The 26,748-nt window shown below is 50.2% G+C and overlaps 2 protein-coding genes across 4 annotated transcripts in view; one reads left to right on the top strand and one right to left on the bottom strand.

The window, feature by feature from the left end:
- The window catches only part of DNAI1 (dynein axonemal intermediate chain 1), a 59,485-nt gene extending 52,639 nt beyond the window's left edge, over positions 1 to 6,846 (top strand). For 2 of the 3 annotated variants that reach the window (XM_045562944.1, XM_045562946.1), the window contains 4 exons: positions 911 to 1,059; positions 1,158 to 1,257; positions 3,417 to 3,602; positions 6,557 to 6,846. In XM_045562944.1, coding sequence (XP_045418900.1) covers positions 911 to 1,059; positions 1,158 to 1,257; positions 3,417 to 3,602; positions 6,557 to 6,655 — 534 coding nt within the window. In that variant the 3' untranslated portion in view covers positions 6,656 to 6,846. The remainder of the gene's footprint in view (positions 1 to 910; positions 1,060 to 1,157; positions 1,258 to 3,416; positions 3,603 to 6,556) is intronic. The other variant, XM_045562945.1, reaches the window with a different exon arrangement.
- Positions 6,847 to 6,903: 57 nt separating this feature from the next.
- On the bottom strand, positions 6,904 to 8,855 carry ENHO (energy homeostasis associated). Its single transcript, XM_045562943.1, has 2 exons — positions 8,598 to 8,855; positions 6,904 to 7,707 (listed from the first exon to the last, which is right to left on the bottom strand). Exon 2 carries the CDS (start codon positions 7,548 to 7,550, stop codon positions 7,320 to 7,322), a length of 231 nt encoding a protein of 76 aa, XP_045418899.1. The 5' UTR covers positions 7,551 to 7,707; positions 8,598 to 8,855; the 3' UTR covers positions 6,904 to 7,319.
- Positions 8,856 to 26,748: the final 17,893 nt, after the last annotated feature.

Below are 26,748 nucleotides of genomic sequence, written 5' to 3'. Positions count from 1 at the left end.
ACAGGCAGCCTCTCAGGGGCCCCTGAGACCCAGCCAGAGCTGGTCTGAATGCAAAAGAGGTCCCCACCCCCTCTCCACCCATTGGCAGCCCTAGAGAGGCAGGAGAGGAGAGACTCATCAGTCACACGGTCTTGTAGAGCAGCGGTCCCCAACCTTTCTGGCACCAGAGACCGTTTTCTTGGAAGACAATTTTTCCATGGACCGGGGAAAGGGGGATGGTTTTGGGATGATTCAAGTGCATTACATTTATTGTGCACGTTGTTTCTATTCTTATTACATTGTAATATATAATGAAATAATTATACAACTCACAATAGGTTGGGGGCGGGGACCCCTGTCCTAGAGGGAGGGAGAGAGGACATGCTGGTCAGGGCAAGAAACTGAATGGGAAATCTGGAGACCTGAGTCTGCTCCTGCCTCTGCACCTGCTCTTACCTGGAAAAGGAGGGATGTTTATCAGTGTTCAAGGATGATGTCTAGGCTGCAGGTGGATCCAGGGCTCTGTCTGTCCACAGGCCCTGGCTGGGAGAGATGGCCAGGCCACAGCTCACCCAGGGCCTGAGCCTGACCTGTTCTGCCCTATCTCAGGGAGAGGCGGCCTTTTGTGCCTGGCCTGGAATCCTCTGGGGTCAGCCAGTTGGCAGACTACAGCACTTTCCCTCACCCTCCAGGAAGGCTCCCCGCATATCCTGAACCCTCAGCCCCTCAAGCCTTTCCTTTTACTCTGGGTGTGTTGAGGGTAGGAAGAGCAGGCAGCAGCTTGGCCCCAGCAAAGCTGTGACAGTGATGTGGGGTAGGGGCAGAAGTGGAGCCTCAGGTTCTGACCCTCCAGGCCACAGAGGAGTGGTGGCTGCTGCCCTTTCTCTCATTCCTGACCTGATCTGTCTCTCCACTCCTACCCCCGCCCCAGTGCTCTAAATCCTATTCCAGCCAATTCCTCGACACCTATGATGCCCACAACATGGCAGTGGATGCTGTGTCCTGGAACCCATTCCACACCAAGGTCTTCATGTCCTGCAGCTCTGACTGGACAGTGAAGATCTGGGACCACACCATCAAGTGAGGGGCCTGCCCCTGTCCCTGCCCCGGGCCCTACCCTGGGCTGTGGCACTGTGAGCCCTCTGTGTCATGGGCTTTCCACCCCTCCATCATTGCAGGACCCCCATGTTCATCTATGACCTGAACTCAGCCGTGGGCGATGTGGCCTGGGCACCATACTCTTCTACTGTGTTTGCAGCAGTTACCACAGATGGGAAGGTGAGTTCCCCCTTCCTGACCTCGCTGAGCCCCTACTGGACATCAGGTGAAGTATCTCAGGGTCTCTCTCCTTCCCCATGCCCAGGTCAGGTAGGGGAAGGTGGCACATAAGACTGTGTGTTCTCAAGGGCCAGGCCACGCAGGGCCCAGTCAAAAGTGGAATTATTCATCCCGTGAGGCCTCAAGGAGGGAATGAGGCTGTTCATCTTGGAGGAGAAAGCACTCTAGGGAAATGAGAGGCCATAGAGCAATTATTATATCTTCTCTGCTCAATGGGGAGGGAGCCAGGGGGTGGCTGAGGCCAGCTCATCTAAGGAAAAACTTATAAGCCAGAGTTCAGCTGTGACTGAAATAGTGTCTATAAGATAGCGAGGTCCCCATCTCTGGAAGTGTGCAGTGATTCCAAGAAGGGACTTTAATGTGGTGAGATGGGAGGGATTTATTCAACACAGAACTGGTGAAAGCTCAGAAACAAACATTATGAGCATATTCTTGGATGCAAACCCATTTTCCTTATGAACTTTGATATAAACTGAGAAGCACCTGCTGCCTCAAGGAAAGAATGTAGTGATTAAGGCATCACCCTAAAGTTAGGCAGTCATCTATTCACTGAACAGATGTTTACTAAGGGCCAACTATGGTGCCCAGCTCCAGGCTAGACTCTGGTGATTCAGATACCTGCTCTCAGGGAGCTTACATTCTAGTGAAGGGAAAGAGACAAAAAACAACAACAACAAAATTCCCAGTGTTAAGTGCTAGACAGAGAATTAAAAGACTGTGATGTGTGAACATAAATATTCATAGCAGCATTATTTATAATAGCCAAAGAGTGGAAAACAACCCAGTTTCCATCAACTGATGAATGAAGAAACAAAATGTAGTATATCCAAGATGATTATTAGCCAACAATGACAAGGAAGGAAGTACTGATTCATGCTACCACATGGATTAACCTTGAAAACATGCTTACTGTAAGAAGCTGGTCACAAAAGACCACACATTGTATGGTTCCATTTATATATGGCCAAACTAGACAAATTTATAGACAGAGAGAGTAGATTTGTGTGGCCTAGGGTGATGAAAATGTTCTAAAATTGGTTGTGGTGATGGCTGCATAACTGTAAATATAGTAAAACCAAGAATTGTATACTTTAAATGAGTGAATTTTATAGTAAGTGAACTGTATCTTAATAAAGGTGTTATATTAAAAAGAGAGAGAGAAAAGAAAAGTACTGAGTGGTCTCTTAGAGTGGTCAGGGAAGGCTTCTTTGATGAGAGTGGAATGACAAGAAGGAGGCAGCTATGTGGAGAGGGGTGGAGGAACAGTCCACAGTGAGGGAATGGCTGGTGCAAATGCCCTGAGGTGGGGATGAGCTTGGGAGTTTAAGGAACAAGGAGGCAAGTGTGGCTGGCGTGGAGTAGGCAAGGGAAGAGGGCGTGAGATGAGAGTGTGGAGGTGAGCTAAAGTGAGGAATCTGGGTTTTATTTATAGTGCCAAGGGAGACTATGGGAGGGTTTTTAACTTTTGGAAGATAAACCTGGTTGCTGCATAGAGGATGAATTTTAGAAGGGCAAGAGTGGAAGCAGGGAGGCCAGTTAGAAGTCTGGACAGTTGTCCAGGCAAGAGTTGATAGTGGTTTGGACTTAGGGTGTGGTAACGATAACGTCTAACATTTATGGAACACGTATGTGTCAAGCACTGTCTGGGCACTTTACATATATTAACTGGTGTAAACCTTGGCTCTGCCACTCACTAGCAAGTTAGCCTCTAAGAGCCTCTAGCTGCTCAGTTATAAAATGGGGATAATAACAGAACCACTTTATATAGAGTGACTGTGAAAAGCACAATTAGATAATGCAACCATGTAACATGCTTGCCCAAAGTCTAGTACATAGTAAGTGCTCAATAAGTGGTAGCTGCTATTATTGTTGATTATGCATAGACTTAAAATTTCTCCTAAATCTTTGTATTCTCAATCTTTCAACTGCAGAAAAAACATAAACAGACACCAAATTTCCTCTCCCGCTGCCTCCAGCTCCAGTATGCTAGCCATTAGCCTTCTTCAGTGTTTCCCCAGAAAGTCTAGGGGCTGGTTCCTCTGAGGTAGGGGACAGAGGCATCATTACCCCTGAATGTGCTGACAGTGACTTCTCCATAGGCCCACGTGTTTGACTTGGCCATCAACAAGTATGAGGCCATCTGCAACCAGCCTGTGGTGGCCAAAAAGAAGAACAAGATCACCCATGTGCAGTTCAATCCCATCCACCCCATCATCATTGTGGGCGATGATCGTGGGCACGTCATCTGCCTCAAACTCTCACCCAACTTGCGCAAGATGCCAAAGGTAGGGGCTTTGGGAGTTTGGGCTGCTGCAAGAGACAAAGTCTCCAGGAGGGTGGGGATGAAAGAAAGGGGAGGAGCCAGAGGTGACCCCCAGGTTTCTGGCTTGGGAGACCCAGAGTAAGGATGGTGTCACTGGCTGACTGAGGAGCACAGGAGAAGCAGGTTTGTGAGGAAACAGAGCAGTTTGACGTGCTGCATTTGAGTTACTTAGGGGGGCCCCAGGTGGAGATATCCAGGGAGCAGGTGAGTCTGAAGCCTGGGGAAGTGCATGTGAGGGCATCCGTGGCTTATTCGGAGTGGAGGATGCTGTGGGTACGACAGGTCACCCAGGCAGGAGGCTTGGGGCTTAGCCACTGCTTCATTGGCTGGGCTTACTCAAGGCTTCAGCTCCAATGGTCCCTGAGCTGGGAGCTGTAGGTCCACACTGGGAGGAAGGAAATGAGCCGTGAAGAGAACAACTAGGTTAGCAGCTATGCAGTCCTCCTTCTCAGCTCCAGCTTTTGTTTCTGGGGTCTCTAATGATCAGGAGAACATCCCCAGAGCCCAAGGGCCCCAAACATAGGCCATGGAGCCCAGACCCATGACCTCAAAGTCTAGACCTGAGTCCAGATTTAGACTTAAGAACTCAGACTTCACAGCCCAGGCCGTAGAACCCAGAGCCCAGTCCTGCCCATTTGTGTGCTAAGAGTGGAAATGGCTCTTTGCTTTCCGCCAGGTTCTGGGCCAGGATCAGGGCTGGGCCAACTTGCCCCAGTGATGAACTATATCTCTTGGTTGCAATTTGAGACATTTACTGCAGTTTGAGGCAAGGGACCTGTCTCTTTCAACTACACACTTCTTCCTCCCATGCCCCTACCACCGCACCGTCTCTCTGGTGGGTCTTGGTCTACTCCCCACCATGGCTAGGGAGGCAAGGGCTGGGAGTGTGACCAGGCCTATAATTGTAGACAGCTGAGAGAAGGGGTGGACTTGGCTATAAATAGTCTGAAGGCTGCTAAACGCCTGCAGCTGTGGCCCAGAGGTTGTGGTGGGCTTGTTCGGGGGGTGGTGTTAGGCGTGGTCTGAATCTCTTTGCTGAGCAGAGTTAGTTGGCCTCAAGGAGGGGGAAGGAGGCAGCACAATTTGTGGAACAGATAAAATCTGTTCTTAATTTATCGAGGAGAGAGACCCAGGCTTAAGCTGGCAGAGCTAGACAACCCTCTAGGAGGGATGATGGTCACTCTTTAGGGAGGGGTACAACCATGACACCACGAGTATGGTAGATACGGGTGGGAGCCTGCCCTGCCCACTCTGACCCAGGGAGGCAAGGATCTCCACAAGTTCCAACTCCTCTCAGGGCAAGGGCCAGTCATGGCTGGGAGAGCTGGGCTCTCTGTATCTGGGGGCCTACATCTCTAAGGACCTGAGGACATGGGTACCTGTGGCTCTTAGGATCTGAGCAGGGGACAGCTGGGGGCTGGTACTTGAGTGAATTAGAAGTTCCTGTGAAATAGCCACTTGACCCTAATAGCAGCCAAGTGATTCGTGCAAAAGGAAATCTTCTAGGCATCTGTACTGCCCTTCCTCTGTGAGCTGCAGACTCCATGCCCTTCCCGAAAGGGCTTATCCACAGAGGCCTGGACTTCCCTGCCCAGGAGCCTCCCATGGTCAACCCAGCTTGTCATAGGCTAACTACTGCAGAGATGGGAAACAAGCTCAGAAAGGCAAGGGACTTGCCCAAAGTCATACAGGGAGTTAATGACAGATCTGGAACTAAAAGCCATAACTCCTAACTCCTAGGGGATAAGGTGAGGCCAAGAAGAGAACCCAAGCTTAATTCAGGAGGGGCAGTGAGAAGAGAGAGAAAAGGAGCTCTTTGTCCTCTGTCTTGAGAGTGTAGAGTTGAACTGCGCAATGGCAAAGGCACTGGGCTGCAAGGGGATAGGGGAGACAGATTTGGGAGCAGGTGCGGGGGTCATATTAGGAGGAAATCTGAGCTCTGCATGGTGTCAGCAGCTGTGATGGAGCCAGGGAGGGGCCTACTGGTCCTGCACTTTCCCCACAATTTACAACCCAGGCCAGACCCAGGCTGGGCCTTCAGCAGGCAGGGCTGGGGCAGGTGCCAGTGAGCAACGGACACAGGTGGCTGAAAGGGTAGGGGCCCAGGACCAAAGGGCAGGCAGGAAATGGCAGCTGCCCAGCCTGGCCCAGCATAGCCCACACTCCACCGGACAGTAGGGAGGATGGGACTGGTGCTGGTCCACCAAGGAGTTCTTGGGGCCCCCAACTCCCTTTTTGTTGGGGCCCAACTTACCAGCAGAAACATTAGAGAGCTTTGTATGTGGACGGAGGGGTCATAAACTCAGGATCTGCTCTTCTGAGGGATAGTCCCAGCCAATGACATTTGGAGCCACATGGGATATCCCCTCTATCCTCATGGGTCTCCTGACACACACCCCAGGGTATCTCTAACACAGCAAGTCTGGCCCCAAATGGCACCGCACTCCCAGTCTGACCTGAAGGCATTAGGTCAGAGTAGTAGGTGAGGGCACCTGTGGCTTTGTCTACACCCCTGTCCCTCCCCATCTCCCTTGATAGGACTTGGCCAGGGACCTAACTGTGGGAAGGGTGGTCCCAACAGTCAGGAATTCCCCCTCCCCAGAGCTACAGCTCTCCCTGGCCTGAAAGGCTAGTTCCTCTCAGGGTCAGGGGATGGATGCCTTCTCCCACTCCTGCCAGCATTGAGATCCTATGTCCATCTGAGGTTCAGAGCCAGAGCTGATGTCTTCTCACGGGCCCTCAGATGGGCCCTATGTCACCTAGCCTGAGCTAGGGAAGGGTCATGTTGGGGTGGGGGCGGCGGGGGGGGCGGGGCACAGTTGAGGCGGGCTAGACAGAGCAGGTAGTGCTGGGACCCAGAGAGAGGTGGCCCATCCTTCACCATTCTTCCCCCATATATACTTCCCCTCTCCCCAGGAAAAGAAGGGGCAGGAAGTGCAGAAGGGTCCAGCTGTGGAGATCGCAAAATTGGACAAACTGCTGAACCTGGTGAGGGAAGTGAAAACCAAGACCTGAGAGCCTGGCCTCAGTGCCTGTCCCATTTCTTGAATCCAGTACTTACAGTGCCTGACCCTGGTACCCAGCCCAGCCTTAGCGCCTAGCGTGTGACCTCATCCCTGATCAAGTCCCAGCATCTTACCCCAGGACTTGGCCCTCAACCACCATTACCTGCTTTTTGCAGAAATAAACCTGTGTCTGGAAGCCCACCCCATACCTTTAATTTTGCTAATGCAGGGCCCTCAGGAAGAGAAGACAATCTCAGGGTAGAGCCATAGTTCCATTTATTATCCAGCAAACAGTGGGAGGACCAGGGGAGGGGCCCAGCCTAGACACCCTCCCATTATTGCCATGGGTTCCAGTTTGCTTCCCCAACCTAGAGGGCCTAGAGGCACTCAGCCTAGGGAAAGGGTGGGCCCAGTCCCTGGCCCTTGGGATGGAGCAGAGTCCAGATGGCCCTGGCCCTAGCACCAACTCATGAACCCCCACCCCAGGCCCATCTCCCTAGGGCCACTGAGGCCCTCTTGGAGCCAGGCTGGCTAGACTCTGGGCTGCTGGGTTCAGCTCCAAGCAGGCTGGACTCTGAGTTCTGGATCCCAGGCTGGCCGAACTCTGGAATCCTGATTCCAGGCTCTGGGTGTGACGGACTTAGGTCCCAGGCTCCAGGCTAGGCCAGGGGCCTTCAGGGCTGCAGCAGGTAGCTACCTTCATGGCTAGGCTTCTGGGGCGGTGGTGCCTTCTCAGGACAGGGGCCAGGGCTGGAGTTGGGACTGGATTCGGAGAGAGAGTCGATGTCAGCAGAGCGAGAGTGGCAGGCCCAGCAGAGAATGACCCAGAGCAGCAGCAGCAAGAAGCCTACAAGGCCGTTGCAGACGATGGCAATGAGGGCCCCCTGGGAGATGGCTGCCCCCATGACGGGCAGCACCCTCAGAGCAGCACAGACAGCAGGGCTGCCTCAGTGGCAAGGCCCATGCCGAGGTGGGACTCCAGTATGGCCTTCCAAGGAGGCTGTCCTTTCCGCAAGCTCAATGATTCCTGGGCAGTGGAGATGTCTACCTGCAGTCCTGAGCCTGTTGGGGGTACAGAGCGAAGGAGACGGTGGTGAGGAGGGAGGGGTGGGGTGAGGCCTAGGAGCAGAGGGGTAGGGAAGAGAGCCCCTCTCCCACATCTTTGGCCTCCCTGGCAGAGGACCTTGGGTCCAACAGGCTGAAATACACCACAGAGCCAAACCCCCATCCTCAGGCCTCTGGGCACCTGAATGAGGGGCATAGCCAGAGTGGGGAAGCTGGAGCAGGCAGCCTTTATCTCATTCTCCTTAGAACCAGGGGGCATGGCCTGGCCCGGCCCACCACGCTTCCAGTGCTCCACAGCCCTCTGTTGGTGGTGGGCTGAGGTAGACCGAGGCCCAGGAGGATGGCAACTGTAACCAGCTTGGTGTGGCCGGGGCGCCTGCTCTCTCTCAGGACTCCAGCCAGCCTGCCCAGGAGACCTCCAGAGGTGCCAGCTCACACAGAGGGAACTTTGTGGAAGCCCTGGCAGGCATGTGTTGGTTCTGTGTACCCAAGGCTGTGTACCCAGGTGTGCCTGTCTGTGGGACTGTCTCTCTGGGCCAGGTGTGTCTGTGTGTCTGGCTGTTTCACACTGTCTCTCTGTTCCCTTGCTGGGTGTGTGTCTATGTCTCTGCACGCCCACCTCTACGTTTGTCTCTGTGTGTCTCCTGTATGTCTCGTTTCTCTCTCAGTTTGTGTACCTCTGTATCTCTCTCTCACTCTCTCTCTCTCAGGCTGTGTGTTCCTCTGTCCCCATGGACGTGTCTCTCTCCTTCTCCGTGGGGTTTGACTCGGTGGTTCTGTGCGTCTCTTGTGTGTCTGTCTTTGTGTCTGTCTCTCTTTCTCCCCGGCTGTGCGTCTCTGGGTCTCCGGTTCTCGGCCCCGAGCCCGCGGGGAGAGGCCCCCCTTACCTGAGTTGAGCCCGGTGCGCGCCCGCGGGAGGAGCCGGGGCAGCGGGATGCTCGGCGCCGACTGAGGCTCTGGAACCTGCGGACAGGGGGCGGCGGGAGGCCGGCAGGGGCGACGTCCACTCCCCGGGCCCTCCCCCTCGGCCGCGCAGCCTCTGCCGGCCGCTCCAGCCGCGGCGCGACCGGGGCGGCCTCTGCCGCGGGCGGTCTGCGGCGAGCGGGCACCTCCTCCCCCTGGGGCGGCACCTCCTCCGCGGCCGCGGCCGCTCGCTCGCTCGGCGGCGCTCGGGCGGCGGCAGCAGCGGGAGCTGCGCGGAGTTCGGCTGGGCTCGGCTGCGTTCGGCTGGGCTCGGCTACGGTCGGCTGGGCTCGGCCGGGCTCGGCAGGCAGCAAAAACAGCGAAGAGCCCCGCCTCCTCGGAGGCCGGCGGCCTGCGGCCTGCCGGGGGCGGAGCCATCCCCGCACCGCTGCCGCCATTCGATTGGCTGGCTGCGCCAGGTTCCCGCGCCATTGGTCATGGGCTGGGGTGGGGACTGTCGGTCCACTCCTTGTGTAGGAGGCGGGGTGTCTGAGGGGAGCTGAAGGGGCAGCTGTCCCTTGATCCTTCCTGGGAGAGAGGGTGGGGTGGGAGCGAGGCCCACCCTCTTGCAGGGGTTTTGTTATTTTGGACATTACACACGTGGAAGGGCTGCACACCCAGTATCTGAGAAGGGCCACATTTCCATATCTGAGGAGAACCCCTTCATGTGCAGGAGTGGTCTCTGACCCTGCCATCCGGAGGAAGACCCATACCTGATGGAGACTGAACCTCCTCGTCTAGGAAGCCCCCATAGTCCCCCACATCCCACTCCCACCTGGGTGTGCTCTGAGCATCCCCACTTTAGAGGGTTTGTACTTGGCCCCACATTCCCTGGCCCTAGGAGGGGTGAAAATCTCTGGCAACACAAGTTCTTGGACACATTTACTATGTTCCCACACAGTGTGTTGGTTGCAGCCTTATGCTTTGCTGTGCTGTTGGGGAGCCTGGGACAGAGAGGAGTGGGGTGCCCTGAGGGATGGCTCAGCCCTGGCTGGAATAGGTCCAGATTCTCTCCTAAGAGGAAGATAACTTAGACAGTCACAGACAAGTAGGCCTTCTCTCCCTGACCCTCACACCCTCACATGCCAATGATGCTTTTTTTTTTTTTTTTTTTGAGACAGGGTCTCATTCTGTTGCCCAGGCTGGAGTGCAGTGTCCTCATCATAGCTCACTGCATCCTCAAACTCCTGGGCTTAAGCGATCCTCCTGCCTCAGCCTCCCGAGTAGCTAGGATTGCAAGCACATGCCACCATACCTGGCTAATTTTTCTATTTTATGTAGAGACTAGGTTTCACTCTTGCTCAGACTGGTCTTGAACTCCTGACCTCAAGCCTCCTGCCTCAGCCTCCCAAAGTGCTAGGATTACAGGCATAAGCCACTGTACCCAGCCTACAAATTTTACATATTCGGATCTGGGTCCCCTTCTCATCCCACTCTACATATTCTCCATGGATGGTCACATCCCTGAAGCTTTATGGTGAAGACTCTCAGTGCTCCCAAATCTAGTCTTAACTTCTCTCAGGAATTCTAGACTCATATAGCCAAGTGCCTATTGGAATAAGGGTGATGTTGATTCCTGGTTCTACCACGTACTAACTTTGTGACCTTAGGCAAGTTACTTAACCTCTCTTAGCTTTAGCTTCCTCATCTGTAAAATGGTTACAGTAATAGCTACTTCTCAGGGTTGTTATTCACTAATTCATTTATACCACACCAACCTCATCTCAGCAAATGCTAACTGACACACCCCAAGGACCACGTGACTAAGGGGCCCCTTCCCCCAGTGCCATGAAATTCACATAACACCCCTATAAATCCAGATGCTATCTTGAAAAGAAGAAAGGGAAGGATAAAATAATCTGAGAGACTGAGTCATCCAAAGCTACTGAATTACTTAGAGACTGTCTAAAATAAATTATTGGATCCTACGGAGTTTACCAGAGTGGATTAATTTTAGTTCCCCCCCACCCCGTTACCCAGCAGGGTGAGGGCACTGTGAGAAAGATCAGACCCGTTATAGGAAACAGGAGACTTATATCATTGCACATCTGAGTGCAATGTGAGTGAATTTTGTGACCCAGCTGCAGGAGTTCAGATTTTATCCTGAAAATGGTATGGAGCCACTGGAGAATTTTGAGCAGAAGAGTAATGTGATCATAGCTGGAAATTAAAAGAATGATGTGGCCTACTGGGTGGAATGGGGGATTGAAGGCATTTGAGAGTGAAGACAAGGAGTAATGATAAGGGACTGAAATGATGGAGGGAAATGGGAGTGGAGAGAACAGGAGAGCTTTGAGGATATTTGGGAGCTACAATTGGCAGGACTTGAGACCTAGAGGATAGGGGAAGTAAGTGGGAAGGAAAAGTTTTGGATAACTCAGGTTAGTGGCTAGGGATGCTGTGGTGCCATTTACTGAGATGGAGGTCACATGAGAAGGAGGGCAGTTCAGCAAGGGACTGGGGTAGGTGGGATGATGAGTTGAATTTGAGATGTTAGTAGGACACCCAAGTGGAGATGTCCAAGAGGCAGTTGGATAAATAGGTCTGAGGTTCAGGAGAGAGGTCCAGGTTAAAGATAACATTTTGTGAGTTATCAGAAGAGTGGTAGTTAAACCAGAAAAGTGGATGAGCACATCTAGGAAGAGTAAGAACTAGTTTAAGCAAAAAAATACATTTATAATTAGATACTGAAACCTAAAGACAGGGAGACCTCAGGAAAAACTGAAACTAAGAGATCAAAAGCCATCAGGGTTCTCTTTCCATCTCTCATTTTCTGCCTGTCTTCTTCATTTCCCTCCCCCATCCCCTTCCCAGATCCTCTGTCATCCCCACCCCCAGACTGACGTTCAATGCATTCCTGGTCCACATGGCAAAAAATATGACTTCAGACAATTCCAAAGTTTCAAATCTTATTGTCTAGGCATGCAAAGGGAGATTGGCTTCTTTTTTTGTTGTTGTTGTTGCTGTTTGCAAATTCCTCAGGAAATACTTTGATTGGCTCAACTTAGTTAGATGCTTACCTTTGGACCAATCAGTGGCGGTCAACCGATGAGGATGAAATTGACTAACATGGCCCATGTGATAACCCTATGGGCAGTGGGGAGGTGGAAGTGGTAGTTCTATGAGAAGAAGGATCATGAATAAGCAAAATGGCAGGTGTTCACTACAGTTCACCCTGTGTTTGTCCAACACATATGCATCATTTCCTATATATATGATTCCAGAAATACCCTCACCTACATAATCCAACCATCCCACTATACATATGCCAATAGATTCACCTCCTCTCCAATGGAGAATAACTCAGTGACACATCCAGCTACTGCTTCTGGAGGATATATCATAGGACCATTGTTCTTCAAATATAGGTTCTCTGGGTAATGTCCCTTCATGCTCTAGTTAAGTCTCCATGAGGTGTAAATGTGGCTTCTATTATAATAATCTCATGACTTTTTAACTGCCTTTGAACTTTAATACCTTTAAACCACTCCCCCCACAAAAAGTCCTGATATGTAGAGATAGAAATAGGTAATAAAATGTAGTAAAAAGGAAGCACTGTGCCTCCAGAGCATTGTCTACTATTAATTTTTTTGGCCATGAGTAATAACGAAAATGATGGGGCTAGAAAATCTCATGGCATCTGTCTGTTGACTCATTCCTTTGGCTGTGGAGTTCTTTGGCCAGCCAATCTGGCTGCCTCAGGTTTTGCCCACAAGGCTAAGACCCCTTCTCCAGTCTGAGAGGGGGTGGAGGATTGCTCTGTGAGGCTCTATACCAATTAGCATTACACTTTCTGGTGGTATCTTAGGGATTATCCTGGGATTGAGCAATCACAGATCTCTGCAATTATGAGGATTACGTGTGGGTTCCCCCCCACAGATGATGCAATTCTTTTAAAACCATAATTGGCTGCCTATCAATTTCGTTTCATTTGGGGGAATTCTACTTGCTAATAACATATTTCATTGATTCTAAGGTGCATTTTTTTCCAGTTTAAACAACTATGAAATCAGAATATGTCTTACAATTAAAGGCATGTAAGAGGTTTTTAGCCTCTTTTTTCTTAGTAGTTCATAAAATAACTTTTCTCTTGTAATTGATAGAATCTGAGATTATTAAATATAGTAATTTTATCAGTCAGGGTTCTTTTTCACATACAATAGAATCCTCTCTGGATAGTTGAAGCTGAAAAGGGATTTGTTAAAAGATATTATTTAGCTCAGAATTGTTTCCCCAGCTCAAAAGGCTGGAGAAATGGACTTGAGGCTAAGCTTCTGGGAACAACATCCAAACCATACCACACAACCTGGTGGGGAAACCACAGCCATTGCCACTATGAATACTAAGTACCAAGAGTTCAATCTGCCAATTTCATAAGCTCTATGGCCCTTCTGCGGTAGGAACTCAATATTGCAACCACTGGGAAACTACTGCTGTTGCCACTACCATCCCTTAAAACTGGACGCTTGTGTTACTATCAGCAACAACAGAAATCAAAACCCTGTGTCCAACCTGCTTCCTACCTATATCAATCAGGGGTAGCTAGGGAACACAGTCATTACAAACAACCCCCAAATCTTATTCGCTTCGAACAACAAAGATGTATTTCTTGCTCATGCTGTAGGTCCAGCATGGGTGAGTGGGGTGTGGGGTAGAGGAGTCTTGCTCACTGTGGTCACTCAAGGATCCAGACTGTTAGAGGCTCCACCATCTTATGATGATGCTACTTTCCTGTCATGAGCTTTCAGAGTTTGCTGTGGCAAGAGGAGAGAGTGAGGAAAAGTATACACTGGCTTTTGCTGACATCCCGTTGACCCAGTGCAGTTCTAGTCCATATAATAATAAACCCAGCTCCTGACAATTCTCAAACTTTACAGCTTACAATCCAGGTGCCCAACAAGGTGTTGGTTCTTCTTCAGTTCTGGCTCTGGCTTATCCCTCTCAGTTGCAGTTCCATAATTCCCAGGGGCTTTCTCTCATTAGCCTGGATTTGGTCAGATGCCATTCCCTGCGCCAGTGATTTTTTGGGGGGTCATAAGATGGTGGCTTCCATGATAACCATGCCAGTGAAAGGCAATTTCCATCAGAAGGGGATGCCATCCAGACAAAACATAAAGGAGTCCACCATGCTAACCTTTATGGATGTGGGGAAAAAGATAAATCTGTGAAAAAGATAAGGAAGGATCTTTCAGAGAGGTAGCAGGAAAACTAGGAGGGACCATGATTTTAGGGAAGCCAAGAAAGGAGAGAGGTTTGAGAAGGAGGGAAGGGTCAATGACTCAGAATGTCAAAGAGAGGTCCAGTAGTTTATAGAAAGGGACTTAAAAACAAGGAGGTTGTTGATTATCTTGACAAGAAGTAGTTCCAGTGGGCAGGAGGAAATGGAGATGGAATATGTAGAAGCCAGATTTTAGTGGTTTCAAGAGTGAGTAAGAAGTAGATACGATATAGATGATTCTTTCAAGAGAAATGACTGTAAAAATTAGGAAGAAGGAGAATAGATACAGAAAGATATGGAGTCAGAGCAAGAATTTTTTAAATTAAAACAATTCTTACATGTTTCTTACATAGACATGTTTAAATACTGGTGGGAAGGAATCATGAGAAAGGACAAAAATGATAGCTATTTTTATTATTATTGCCCATCTCCCCTGGGCTGTGCAGATCCAGGCAAACAGGGACAGGGACGAAAGCTAAGGCACAGGCCCAAGGTGTGAACCATTTCAGCTTTTCCAGGCCTCACTGGAAAGTAGGGCAGAGAGAGGAGCTGCCTGGCCTCAGCATTGGGTGACCCAGGTTGGGGCCCAGGGAGCATGGCAGGGCCTGGGATAGTGTCCAGACAGAGAGGCCTTGTATGGAGAACAAAGGGCCCCAAGGCTGGAGCCGGTCCTTGGCATTTGGGGGCAGGGTGGGTACACAGCAGCTACATTCAGGGACAGGCAAGGTTGCTATGTGCTCTGACTTCCCCATCTCAAAACCATGCTTGTCACTGTCCCCCACCCACCTACTCCTCATCATCCCTGCCAAGCTGTCACCTTTTGTCTCAGCTCCACCTCCCTACATCCCATCACTCCTAAGCCACTGCCCTGCCTTCTGCTCTCACCATCCCTGAAGCTGGCTCACCAAGGTCACTTTTACCTCCTTGTCACATCCCATGAATACTTTTTAGTCTTTTTAGTCATTATCTTGGTTGACTACTTGGCAGCATTGAGGCTCTTGTTCCTTTTTTTTTTGAAACTCTATCTTCCCTTGTGTTCCATGAAGCCACTCTGGCTGGGAACATTTATTCCTCTGCCTATAACAACAACTCTTGTTTATTAAGCACCTAGACTGTGTCAGGGGTTTTACATTCATCATAGATAATCCTCGTCTGGATGCAAGACAGGTCCATGAAACAGATGAGGAAACCAAGGCTCAAGGCAATCAAGGGGGTTTTCTAAGACCCCACAGCAACAAGCAATAGAGTCCAGATTAGAACCCAAATTTGCTGCACTGCCCTCAACTCCAGCGTGCTGTCTCCTTCACCTCTCTGACCCCTCCTCAGCCTCTTCGGTGAGCTATGCCCTCTGTCTCCACCCTCTTCTCTTCTCGTCTCAAGTGAGTTCTCTGTGTCTGTGGCTTCAGTGTCCATTTTTGTGCTGATGATGCTTTAATATTAACCCAGACCTCACTCCCAAGTTCCAGACTGGTATTTGTTGCTGTCATTGTGGCTGCTGCTCTTGTTATTAAAAACTAAGATTCATGGAGTGTTAACATGGCAGGCACTGTGCCAGTTTCTTTATATACATTGTCTCATTAAGTCCTTACAACAACCCTATGAGGTAGGTACTGTTACCCTATTTTCTACTTAGGGAAACTGAAGATCAAAGAGATTGATCAACTTGTCCCAAGGTCAACAGGAGCCCGGGTTTGTCTGCCTCCAGAGTCATTCTCTTAACTGCTGACTAGATGCCTTCTTTGAAGAGGTCCCACTAGTGCCTCACACTTGGCATGTCTACATCTGAACTTATCAGCCGGACGTGGTGGCTCAAACCTGTAATCCTAGCACTTTGGGAGGCCAAGGAGGGAGATTTGCTAGAGCTCAGGAGTTCGAGACCAGCCTGAGCAAGAGTGAGACCCTCTTTCTACAAAAAATACAAAAATTAGCTGGGCATGGTGGTGTGTGCCTATAGTCCCAGCCACTCAGGAGGCTGAGGCAGGAGGATCACCTGAGCCCAGGAGTTTGAGGTTACAGTGAGCTATCATGACACTACGACACTCTAGCCTGGGTGACAGAGTGAGACTCTGTCTCAAAAAAAGAACTTATCTGTCCCTTACTTGCTGTGTGACTATAGGCAAGTAATTGAATATCTGAGCCATGATTATCAACTTGCCCAACCTGTCATTCTCCTGTGCTGTTTTAATAAACAGTCCTACCATCTCCCAGCCAGGAGAAATTGTACAATACTCTACCCTCTGCCTCCCCTCCTTCCCCTCCCCTCCCCTCATCAAGACGTGGAGATTGTGTGCTCTGAAAAGCACCGTTCCTGCTGCCCTGGCCCTAGTCCTTCTCCTGCCTGAATGTAGCAAGAGTCTGCTCTCAGGCCTTCTCCATCACTCATTCAAAGTACCTTAGGCCTGCTCGTGCTCTCAGCCACATGGGTTCCACACTCTCCTGCCTCCTTACCTTCCTCTGCACAGCCCCCACAGCAGTCTTTCCAAAATACAAAGCTGACCAGGTCTCCCCAGCTCCCTGGGCCCCTGACTTGCAGCAAAAGCTCCTAAACCTCAGCCTGGCTTTCAAACCCAGACTGCCTGGCCCCACCTCCTCTGCAGCCCCAACTCCCAGCCAGCCCACTGCTGACCACAGGACGGTCTGCAGCAGTCCTGGCTTTCCTTCCCATCCTTCCTCCTGCCCTTCTCTCCAAAGGTAGGGGCTGTCCTCTGCCCCTCCATAGTCCCACCTCCCCCACCTGGAAGGTGTTTGTCCAGTGACACTGAGCCCAGTGGTCGGTATGCTCAGGTGTGCAAAATTAATATTGTTTCTCTGTTGTATAAAAACTAAATATATGGTTGTGCAACAGGGTGAATGTACTTAATGCCATAGAACTGCACACTTAAAAATGATTAATATGGGCCAGGCATGGTGGCTTACACCTGTAATCCTACCACTCTGAGAGGCAGAGGCAGGAGGATTGCTCCAGGAGTTCAAGACTAGTCTGAGCAAGAGCGAGACCCCATCCCCACACAAAAAAGAAAAATTAGCTGGGCGTGGTGCACATGTGGTCCCAGCTACTTGGGAGGCTGAGGTAGGAGGATCTCTTGAGCCCAGGAGCAGGAGTTTGAGGTTGCAGTGAGCTATGATGACACCACTCCACTGTTATTCAGGTGACAGACCGAGACTCTATTTTTTTTTTTAAAAAAGAGATTAAAACAGCAAAACAAAACTAAACTAAATATAACCCATCTCCCAGGGAAGCTCCTTATTGGGCCCTCTCCCAGCACATCCTCCCCGGCTGTGCAGAGGTCCTGGGTGTTTCATGCTGTGATTCACATGGTCCCTGCTGAGATCCCCAGATTGGGATCTCAGGGTCCAGGATCCTCCTTTCCTAAGCCCATCCTGCCCCCGTTCCTGGGACACCCTTAGGGAGCATTTGTGGGCACCCTGCCAATGCGAACACAGACTAGGTCTTCGGGTAGGGACCATCTAGATTGTTTTGACTCCTCTTTTCTCTCCTAAGTATAATCACTCAAGAAGTTTAGGCTTCCAGAAGGCCAGAGTCAGGAAGATGTCTGTGGTTGACTTCAGCATTGGGCCTAAGGGCCTCCTCACAGAAGACAAGGAGAAAACAGGCCCAACCTTCTGGTGAGACAGGAAAGGGAAGACTGTGACTGGGACAGAACTCAAGTAACATCTCAGTACATTATCCTGGCACAACAACACCTGCCTCAAGCAGCCAAACCTCTTGAGTGCAGAAATCAAAAGGTATCCTTCCCTGCACATGCAGACACACACTGACACATACATACAACCCACAAAGCAGAGACACACATACGTAGAAGCAAAGACACATATATAGACAACAACAAGCCTACCCACACGGGCATGCCCATAAGAACACACATCCACTTAGAGACACGCATGTCTAACACTCACTACACAAACACCACATATCCAGGAAAACACTTATAAAGAGGTTCACAGACCTCTGTAACATACACACGTGTGCAAAGATAAACCTATCTGTAGAGTCACACAATAGGTGTCAGCAAATGTGTTTGGACCAACTGAAGAAAGAAGTCAGAGCTAAAGACATAGATTGGTTTTCTAGGATCGGAAGAATGTGTGTATGTGGAGTTCAGGCTGTTGGGAGAGAAAGCCAGGGAAAAGTAGGGAAGGGAGAGATCCTGACACCAAAGAAAGAGGGGAATGGTTATTGGTAAGGTACCAACTACTTGCCTAGCCCTCATTTACTCATCTATTCATGTAACAGTTTCTGAGCTGAGTCCTCCGCTGGCCCCAGCCCGGTCCTCACATATGTACAGTCCATGAGGAAGAGAGACCTCCCCATGAGCAACTATGACACAGAGTGGCAAGTGCTACGGTGGGGCACACACGTCCCACCTCTGGGCAGCAGTGGGAGGTAGGACATGTCAGGGAAACTTCAATGAAGAGTTGAACAAGTAGGAATCGGCTGGATGAAAGAGATGGATGGGGAGGTCAACTTGGGCCAAGGAAACAGCACACAGGAATGTGTAAAATATTAGCTTCCTGTTGCTGCTGTAACAAATTTCCATAAACTTAGCGGCTTCAAACAACACAGGTTTATTTTCTTGTAGTCTGAAGGCCAGAGATCTGAAGTCAATTTCATTGGGCTAAAGTCAAGGTTTGGCAAGGCTGGTTCCTTCTGTAGCCTCTGAGAGGAGAGTTAATTTCCTTTCCTTTTCGGCTTTTAGTGGCTGCCTGTATTGTATTCTTTGGCTTGTGGACCATTACTCCAACCTCAAAAGCTCATCACTCCAATTTCTGCTTCCATCCTCCCATTGCCTTCTCCTCTGACTGACTCCTCTTGCCTCCCTCATTCCTATCAGAACCATTGTGATTATATGGCCCCCCTGGATAATCCAGAATAATCTTCCCATCTCAAGATTGTTAACTGAATCACATCTGCAAAGTCCCTTTTGTTATATAAGGTAACATTCACAGGTTCTGGGAATTAAGATGTGGACATATTGGAGACCATTATTCAGCCTACAAAGGGGGTGACATATTATCTCACAACCTTTCAAAATGCCCTCTGATATATTTTATCATCCCCAGATTTAAGATGAGGAATCTGAGTCTCATAGAGATTAAGTGATTTGTCTTAGACATAGATAGATAGATAATAAACATTTTAAAATTAGACAAAAGAATACAAAGAAAAATGCAACAAAGCACTCAAAACCTCACCACTCAGAAGTAATTGATAGTACCTTTGGTAGGCATATACCTATATAAAGAAAGAAACATTGAGAGAAAGAGGTATATAGAGAGAGCCAGACAGGTAGAGAAAATATCTAAGCATGGGACTGTTCTTATAGTCCTAATGGGACATACTATAGAAGCTATTTTTTAACCAAAAGTAGAAAATATACTTTTACTTGAATTTAATAGAGGAAAAAGAAATTGAAGTGAAAATGAAGGAATAGTTGAACTTCAGCTAAATATTTTTTCACCTCAAAAAATAGTCATTCCTAAAAGACTTCTCTCAAGTTTAGAAAAAACATTTTGATTAAGAGATTGGAGTAGAATTTTACCATTATTTTCAGTTTTATACACTATTAATTGACTCTGAACTATGAAAGAAAATGTGATTAATACTTCTGCCCTCCTAACCACCCCTCCTCTCTGCTACAGATTATGTTGCCAATGTTGTTTGTATTTTATCAGGATTTATTATACAGTTGACCCTTCAGCAACATGGAAGTTAGGGGCATTGACACCTTGCACAGTCGAAAATCCGTGTATAACTTTTGACTCCCCCCAGACGTAACTACTAAGGGCCTACTGTTGACTAGAAGCCTTACCAATAACATAAACAATTGATTAACACATATTTTGTATGTTATATGTATTATATGCTGTATTCTTACAATAAAGTAAGCTAGAGAAAAAAACTAAAATCATAAGGAAGAGAAAATACATTTACTATTCATTAAGTGGAAGTGGATCATCATAAAGTTCTCTTTTTTTTTTCTTTTTTAAGACAGAATCTCACTCTGTCACCCCACCTAGGGTGCAGTGGTGTGATAATAGCTCACTGCAACCTCAAACTCCTGGTTTAAGTGATCCTCCTGCCTCAGCCTCCCAAATAGCTGGCCACCATGCCCAGCTAACTTTTTCTATTTTTTTTAGTAGAGACTGGTCTTGAACTCCTGACCTCAAGCGATCCTCCCACCTCAGCCTCCCAGAGGATTATAGGTATGAGCCACTACACCTGGCCTATCATAAAGGTCTTCGTCTTTGTTGTCTTCACATTGAGTGGGCTGAGAAAGAGGGAGAGACAGGGTTGGTCTTGCTGTCTCAGGAGTGAGAAGTGGAAGAGGAGGCAGGAGAGGTATATACCAGACACAACTGGTATAACTTTTATTGAAAGAAATTCCTGTCTGAGTGGACCCATGCAGTTCAAACCCATGTTGTTCAAGGGTCAACTGTATTTACATTCTGTGCTGCAACTCAGATTCCCACAAGTTTAATCTTAACCTCAATGGAAGTAATGTCACCACCAGTTCTTTTTACCATGGATCTCCCTTTCTCAGCTCCTGAGTTTTAACTAATCTTTTGGCTGACTGGATTTTGTCCTTGAGCAGTTTTTTTCTAGAAAGTTTCATTAGTTCTCTAGCCCCCAAATTCATGATTGAGATCAACCACTCTGTTGATTATGGTTTGGGGTGACACTTTTTTACCTTCAGAACCTTGTAGATATTGCATCATTACCTTTGTCAAATGTTACCTTAGAGAAGCCTGAGATCAGATTGAATTTCCCCCCTTGTAAATGACTTGCTTTTTCTGCCTAGGTACTTGAAGTATTCTTACTTTATCCTCAAAGTTTGGTCACTAAATCAATGTGTCTTCTTGATGTCCATTTTTCTGTTATATGGTGTGCCTTTTCAATCTGAATATTCAGTTCTTTCATTTCAGGAGAATATTTTCCATATTCCATACCTTAATGTCTTCTTGTGTTCCACTTTTGGAACCTCTACTAGTTCCAAACTAGGGCTGCTGGTAGTTATGTTTATGATACCTTGTCTTTGTCCTCTCTGTCTATTATCATCTCTCTAACTGTGTTAATATCTCTATCTTTCCCACCACATTTACTCTCAGTATCGCAAGTGTTTTCCTACACAATTTTACTTTGATTTTTAGCCATATCTATTCTGTGTTTTGCTCTTTCTTTCTTTTTTTTTTTTTTTTTGAGACAGAGTCTCGCTCTGTTGCCCAGGTTGGAGTGAGTGCCGTGGCGTCAGCCTAGCTCACAGCAACCTCAAACTCCTGGGCTTAAGCAATCCTACTGCCTCAGCCTCCCAAGTAGCTGGGACTACAGGCATGCGCCACCATGCCCGGCTAATTTTTTTCTATATATATTTTTAGTTGGCCAGATCATTTCTTTCTATTTTTAGTAGAGACGGGGTCTCATTCTTGCTCAGGCTGGTTTCGAACTCCTGACCTCGAGCAATCCACCTGCCTCGGCCCCCTAGAGTGCTAGGATTACAGGCGTGAGCCACCACGCCCGGCCTGTTTTGCTCTTTCTAGTTTATTTTTACATCTGTAATGATGTTATTTTCATTCCCAAGGTAATAATTTTACCTTGGTTTTCTAATCTCCTTTTTCATCTTATTCTGTTGTTTTATCATCTTGTCTTTGAGCTCTTTGTTGTATTGATTTCATACTATTCATAAGGCTTTCTGTAACAAGAAGAATTTGCCAGGAGTCTGCTTTTATTCCTTTAGTTGTGTTTTCTTCTAGATTGGGTTCTTCATCTATTTTTCGCATTCTGTCTTCCTTGCTCCCTCAGTTTTCTCCCTCCCTTGCTCTTTCTTTTCTTCCCACTTTCCCTCTCCTTCCTGCCTATATGTTGGCTGTGGTCTGTGTGTCTAAAGGCCATGCCATTTCCCTTCCTCTTACTCCTACCGGCTGCGGCTCATGTTTAGCAGACCTCTCCTTGCTCTGGCGTGTGGGTCCTTGAGCCCCTCCCCATCTTGTCGGGACCAGTCTATCTTCCCCTGGAAGCCTTCCCCTGAAAGCTGGCTGTTGCTTTCAAACCCACCCACCCCCATTTCTAAGGCCTGAAGGTGGCTTGGCTGGGCTGCCGGCTGACATTCTTGGGGCCTGAGTGCTGTCCCTCCTCTGGGACTCTGTTAGACATCTTGTTCCACCTGGTTCCTATAGGCTTTGGCTTGTCCCCCACAACCTTGGTCCCATAGCCTGGAAGATGCCAAGCCATGGCAGCTCTTCTTGCTTGTACTGAGGCCTCATGGAGGAACATAGGGGCTTCTACTTACAAAGGTTTTTCCCAGACTTTTCTCTGCCTGCCTACTCAGCCAACAGTCCACTTCTCTCAGATTACAGGACGTTAGTGAGAATTCTTGGTGTTTTGTTGACTCACCTTTTCTCGGTGCTACTTTTAGGAGACATACCACTCACTCATTGCACCAGGTTTTCTGTTACTTCCTTTGGCTATCGCATTTCAAAGTTTATAAAAAGGATTTTCTTGTTGGTTGGACTTGGTGAGTTTGTAGCAGTGTTTTGGTTTTGGTTTGTTTTGGGTTTTGTTCATTGTATTAGTGCGGAGTGCAGTGGGGTTGGGTGGGGTGATTCTGTGATGGCCTCACTTTGTCACATTAACTCAGAGATCCCCACCCTTGCCTGTCCATACCTTTCCCCTCAGAACCCCTCCTCTGGGCAGGGACAAGCCCCCAACATTTTCACATCCCTGGGATGAGACAAGGTCCCACAGAACTAGGCCTGAGCACATAGTGGGTGTTCAGCCCATGGCAGAGAGGGAATGAGCAGGGAGCATGTCATGGAGGCAGCATCACAGGAACCTCAGACACTCAGCATGAACCAAAGCATGGAAGTAGGAAAGTATAAAACAATTATTGGAAACAGAGGGGGTCCCCTGGAGGAGTGCCAGCTGAAGAAGCAGGAGAGAGGCTGGAGAGGTGGGAAGGAGGGCCCAGGAGTGCAGGCTGGCATGGGGGCTGCCCTTGTGTGTGACTAAAGCACTTAGCTCTCGTGTCTGGAACCTCAGGGAATACTGTGGTGGGCAGGAGCAGCTACAAGTAGGAAAGCCTGGTTCCTTGTCTCTCCTCCCCACCCTCAGCCCTTCCCAGGGAACCTTCTCTGACAGCTCCCCTCCCACTGCCTCCCTCTCCTGGTGAACCCCAGGTTGTCCCTGCTGTTTTCCCTCAGCTATGGCTGCACCAGGCACACTCCCCATCACAAGCTACGTGTGAATGTGCTGTAGATGTGCCCCTGGTCACCTAGCCACACAAAAACAAACATGGTGCATAGTTGCACACCGTCACTTCAACTTGCATGTGATGATGGCGGCATCGTGACACATGCCGTTGTGGGCACACTTTATATACAGCCCCAGGCTATCCGGCTCCCTCTCTGGGGCTGTTGACTCTGACTCTCCTGAGAACCTGTCCTGCCCCCTGGTGGCTACTCCCCAAGCCACTGTCCTTCTGGAAGGACCCTATCTACCTCCTTCTTGGCCTGGTCCCCGCCCAAAGAAGCTTCTGCCCCAGAACAGCCTCTCCCCTCAAGCTGGACTTGTGAGCCCAGGGCCCCTCAGATATCCTCCAGACCAGCCTCCCCACTCAGACTGGTGCTGTCGGGCAAGGCCTTCTCAAATAGGGTGACCAACTGTCCCAGTTTGCCTAGGACTCAGGGCTTTCCTAAGACTGAGATACTCAAGCCCCAGGCAAACTAGAACTAGTTGGCGATTCTATTCTTCAGACCTGTGGGCCTTCAGATTAGTCTCTTCTCAGACTGGATCCATCAGACCAGGCCCCTTCAGACGCTCCAGATCCGCCTGTCCCTCAGGCTGCCCTTTCAAACAAAATCCCTGCAGAAGCATATGCCAGACCAGCCTCCCCTCAGGCCAGTCCTGTCACACAGACCCTCTCACCATCAGAGCAGCCTTCCCCGTCAGAGTGGCGCTGTCTGGTAAGGTCCCCTCCAGTTTCTCTCCTCAGACTGGCTCCCTCTGACTCCCCTCCTAGACCTCCTTCCTTTCCCCTCCTCTGAGAAGAGGAAAGGGTGGGGGGACTACACCCCGATGCTTCCTGCCTCCAGGACTTTAGTCTGCAAGTCCAGACAGATGCCGCCTTCCGAGGGCCCAGTGGCTGTGGGCTGTGAGCGTGCAGGGCCCCAGGGCATAGAGACACGCAGGTGCAGGCTGCAGAGCTGGGATTTGGAGCCGAGCGTTCTGTTCTCTCCGCATGAGGATGAACTTTCTCAGAGTTCCAGCCTCCACAGGTTGTGAGCTCACAGGCTCCGGGGAGTTCTCAGGACTGGAGGCTGCCCAGGAGGGGTCCCTGCCTAGTATCTCTCTCTTCCTGGCTGGCTGCTGGGATGCAGACCAGAGGTGGGATTTATGTGCGCAGAGCTGCCAGCCTGGGAGCAGGAAAGAAGGGCAGGCGAGTGGCCGAGAGGGGGCAGCAGAAGCCAGGACAGCCCCTGGCTCAGGCCGGAGAGGAGCAGCGGCCACAGGCTGGGGTCTAGACTGGGGCGGGAACCCAGAGGGAGGCAAAAAAAGAGAAGGACTGACAGAGGGAAGAAGGACAGAGACAGAGATAGAGACAGGGATGGAGATATACGCAGAGAAATACAAAGGGAGGGGGATGGAGATGCAGGCAGAGACACAGAGATGGGGATAGGGAAACAGAGACATAAAAAGGGAGAACAGCAGAGAAGGGAAGATTGACAGAGACTGGGGAGAGGAACAGAGAAGCAAAGGAAGGGCTAGAGATGGAGAGAGAGATGGAGAGAGACAAAGAGGGAAAAAGAGAAGAGACAAAACATGGAGACCTCCAGAGACAGATGGGACAGAGACCTACAGAAAGAAGACAGGAACCAGGACAGGAATGGGACAGAAAGAGACAAATATACAGATGGGAATGGGTTCAGCAAGAAGACAGAGGTGGCGGGGGGCTGGGGGGAAGCAGAGACAAGTCCAGAGTTGTAAAAATGGGGCAGAGCCACCCGGGGAGGAGAGACCAGGTGGGCAGGGGCTGATAAGCCAGGACATGGAGGGGAGTCCCCAGCCCCCGTGCACCACAGGAGGCAAAGAGAACTAGCAGGCTGGAAGGCCGGGCCACTGTGCACCTTGGGTCTGGGATCCAAGCCTCCCTCCCCCTCAGTAGTGTTTTAATTCTCCAGTTCTGCTTTAGCTCCAAGAATTGATGTCTGCTCTTAGCCCTGCCTCCCCAGAGCCACCATGGGAAATGCAGTGAAGGGACAGTACTTGAGAGAGGCAGGGCAGACAGCAGCCATGGCCCTCCAAGGCGAGCAGCCTCTGTGAGGTCGAGGGGCCAGGACCTGCAAGGACGGATAAGCACCCCTAGGCCCAGGCCCATCAGAGACGATGACACTGCTCTTCCAGCCACCTGGGCTTGGGACAGAGCTGGGTCTTTCCTGGGGCAGGGAGAGATGCCCCAGTCCTCCCCTCCATCAGCCTCCGAGGCTCCAGCAGGCCCCCTCCTCTCCCTGTGCCCCCTCCTCCCCAGGCCCCACATAATTGCTTTCCCATGTTGCTAATGGAGGCCAGATTGCTGATGCCCAAGCCCTGGGTGGGCGGTGGGTGGGTCAGGGCTGACCAGGGCTCCCAAGGCAGAAGGCAGCACAGACCAGAGACCCCCTCACTTCAGCCCACCCACCCCAAGGATGGAGAAGGGTAGAGGTCCTGACGTATCCCAGGAATGCAATTTCCTTGGCAAGAGAGTTGGTAACCGCCTGCTCTCTCTACCCCTGCTGCACCTGGAGTGTACGTCCATGCCCGAGTCGTAGCTCACAGGGACCAAACAGATAGGAAGAACTGGGGGTTCGGGGTACAGAGCAGGTCCACAGCCCCTTCTCAGGACGTCCATCCTGGGAGCCTCGTCCTGTGAATGAAGAGCCATGCTCTCCTACACTTGGGGCTACCCGCCTTGACACCAGGCCTTTGCTTTCCATGGTCTCCCACCTAGAACACCTCTCTCCTCTGGCCCAGGACAGAGCCAGCCACCCTCACTCTGGAGCCCCTCAGGAGGGCCCACCTCAGGGTCTGCATCTTGTCCAGGCCTGACCTATCAATCGGTGCTTGGGGCACTGTGACTCCGCCTCCCAGGGTGCGATCCCAGGCGGGCCTGGGGAGACCTGTGAAGAGCATCCATCCCTGAGCCATCCCTGAGCCTGGCGGAGGAGGGTTTGAATCGGGAGCATGTGCGATGACATCAGGGGACTGGTGGGTAAGTGGAGGTGTGGTGCCCGGCACGCTATGGGGAGTGTGTAGCAGGGTGGACACATCAGCGTACACAGTGTCCACAGCTTTGACTCCACCTCTCTCCTTGCCCCAGGCACCCAGAGCAAGGCCGAACCTGGCTCCTCAGGGTGGGGCTCTGACCTACCCTTTCACCCCCAGCTCAGAGGGTCTGCCTACTTGTCCCCAGCCCCAGGCTCTCTTGGCTAAGGAGTCTCAGTGAGGTGACTTCTATAAGGGGGTTGGACCTGAGCAGGCCAGGGGCAGCCAGGGGGCCCCTCCTCTGAGGAGAAGTCAGAGGGACCCTGGATCCCCAATTTTGGGGACTGGAAGGGTGTGTGGGCAGGATGTGGAGCTGAACCAAAGGCTGGCCACCCTGCAGAACCAAAGCCCCACCCTCGCCAGCTCCACACTGAGTCCCGACTGTAACCTAACCCTGAGGGTAAACTTGTACTCTGTAATTCCAGTCCTGAAACACTGGTCCATCCCTGGTCACAAGCCAAGCAGCCTCCTCCAGGCAGCCCGCCTGCCTGCCCAGGCCCAGGACATTCTGTGCCCTGAGCCTTTGTGGCCTGGCTGAACCCTA

This window comes from Lemur catta, chromosome 10 (genome assembly GCF_020740605.2).
Source record: "Lemur catta isolate mLemCat1 chromosome 10, mLemCat1.pri, whole genome shotgun sequence".
In the NCBI taxonomy this organism is placed as follows: Eukaryota; Metazoa; Chordata; class Mammalia; order Primates; family Lemuridae; genus Lemur; species Lemur catta.
This window is presented reverse-complemented; position numbering and strand designations above follow the sequence as displayed.

What these genes read in the sequence shown, in the direction of transcription:
- ENHO (XM_045562943.1), bottom strand. Translation starts at nt 7,550, where the DNA reads ATGGGGGCAGCCATCTCCCAGGGGGCCCTCATTGCCATCGTCTGCAAC.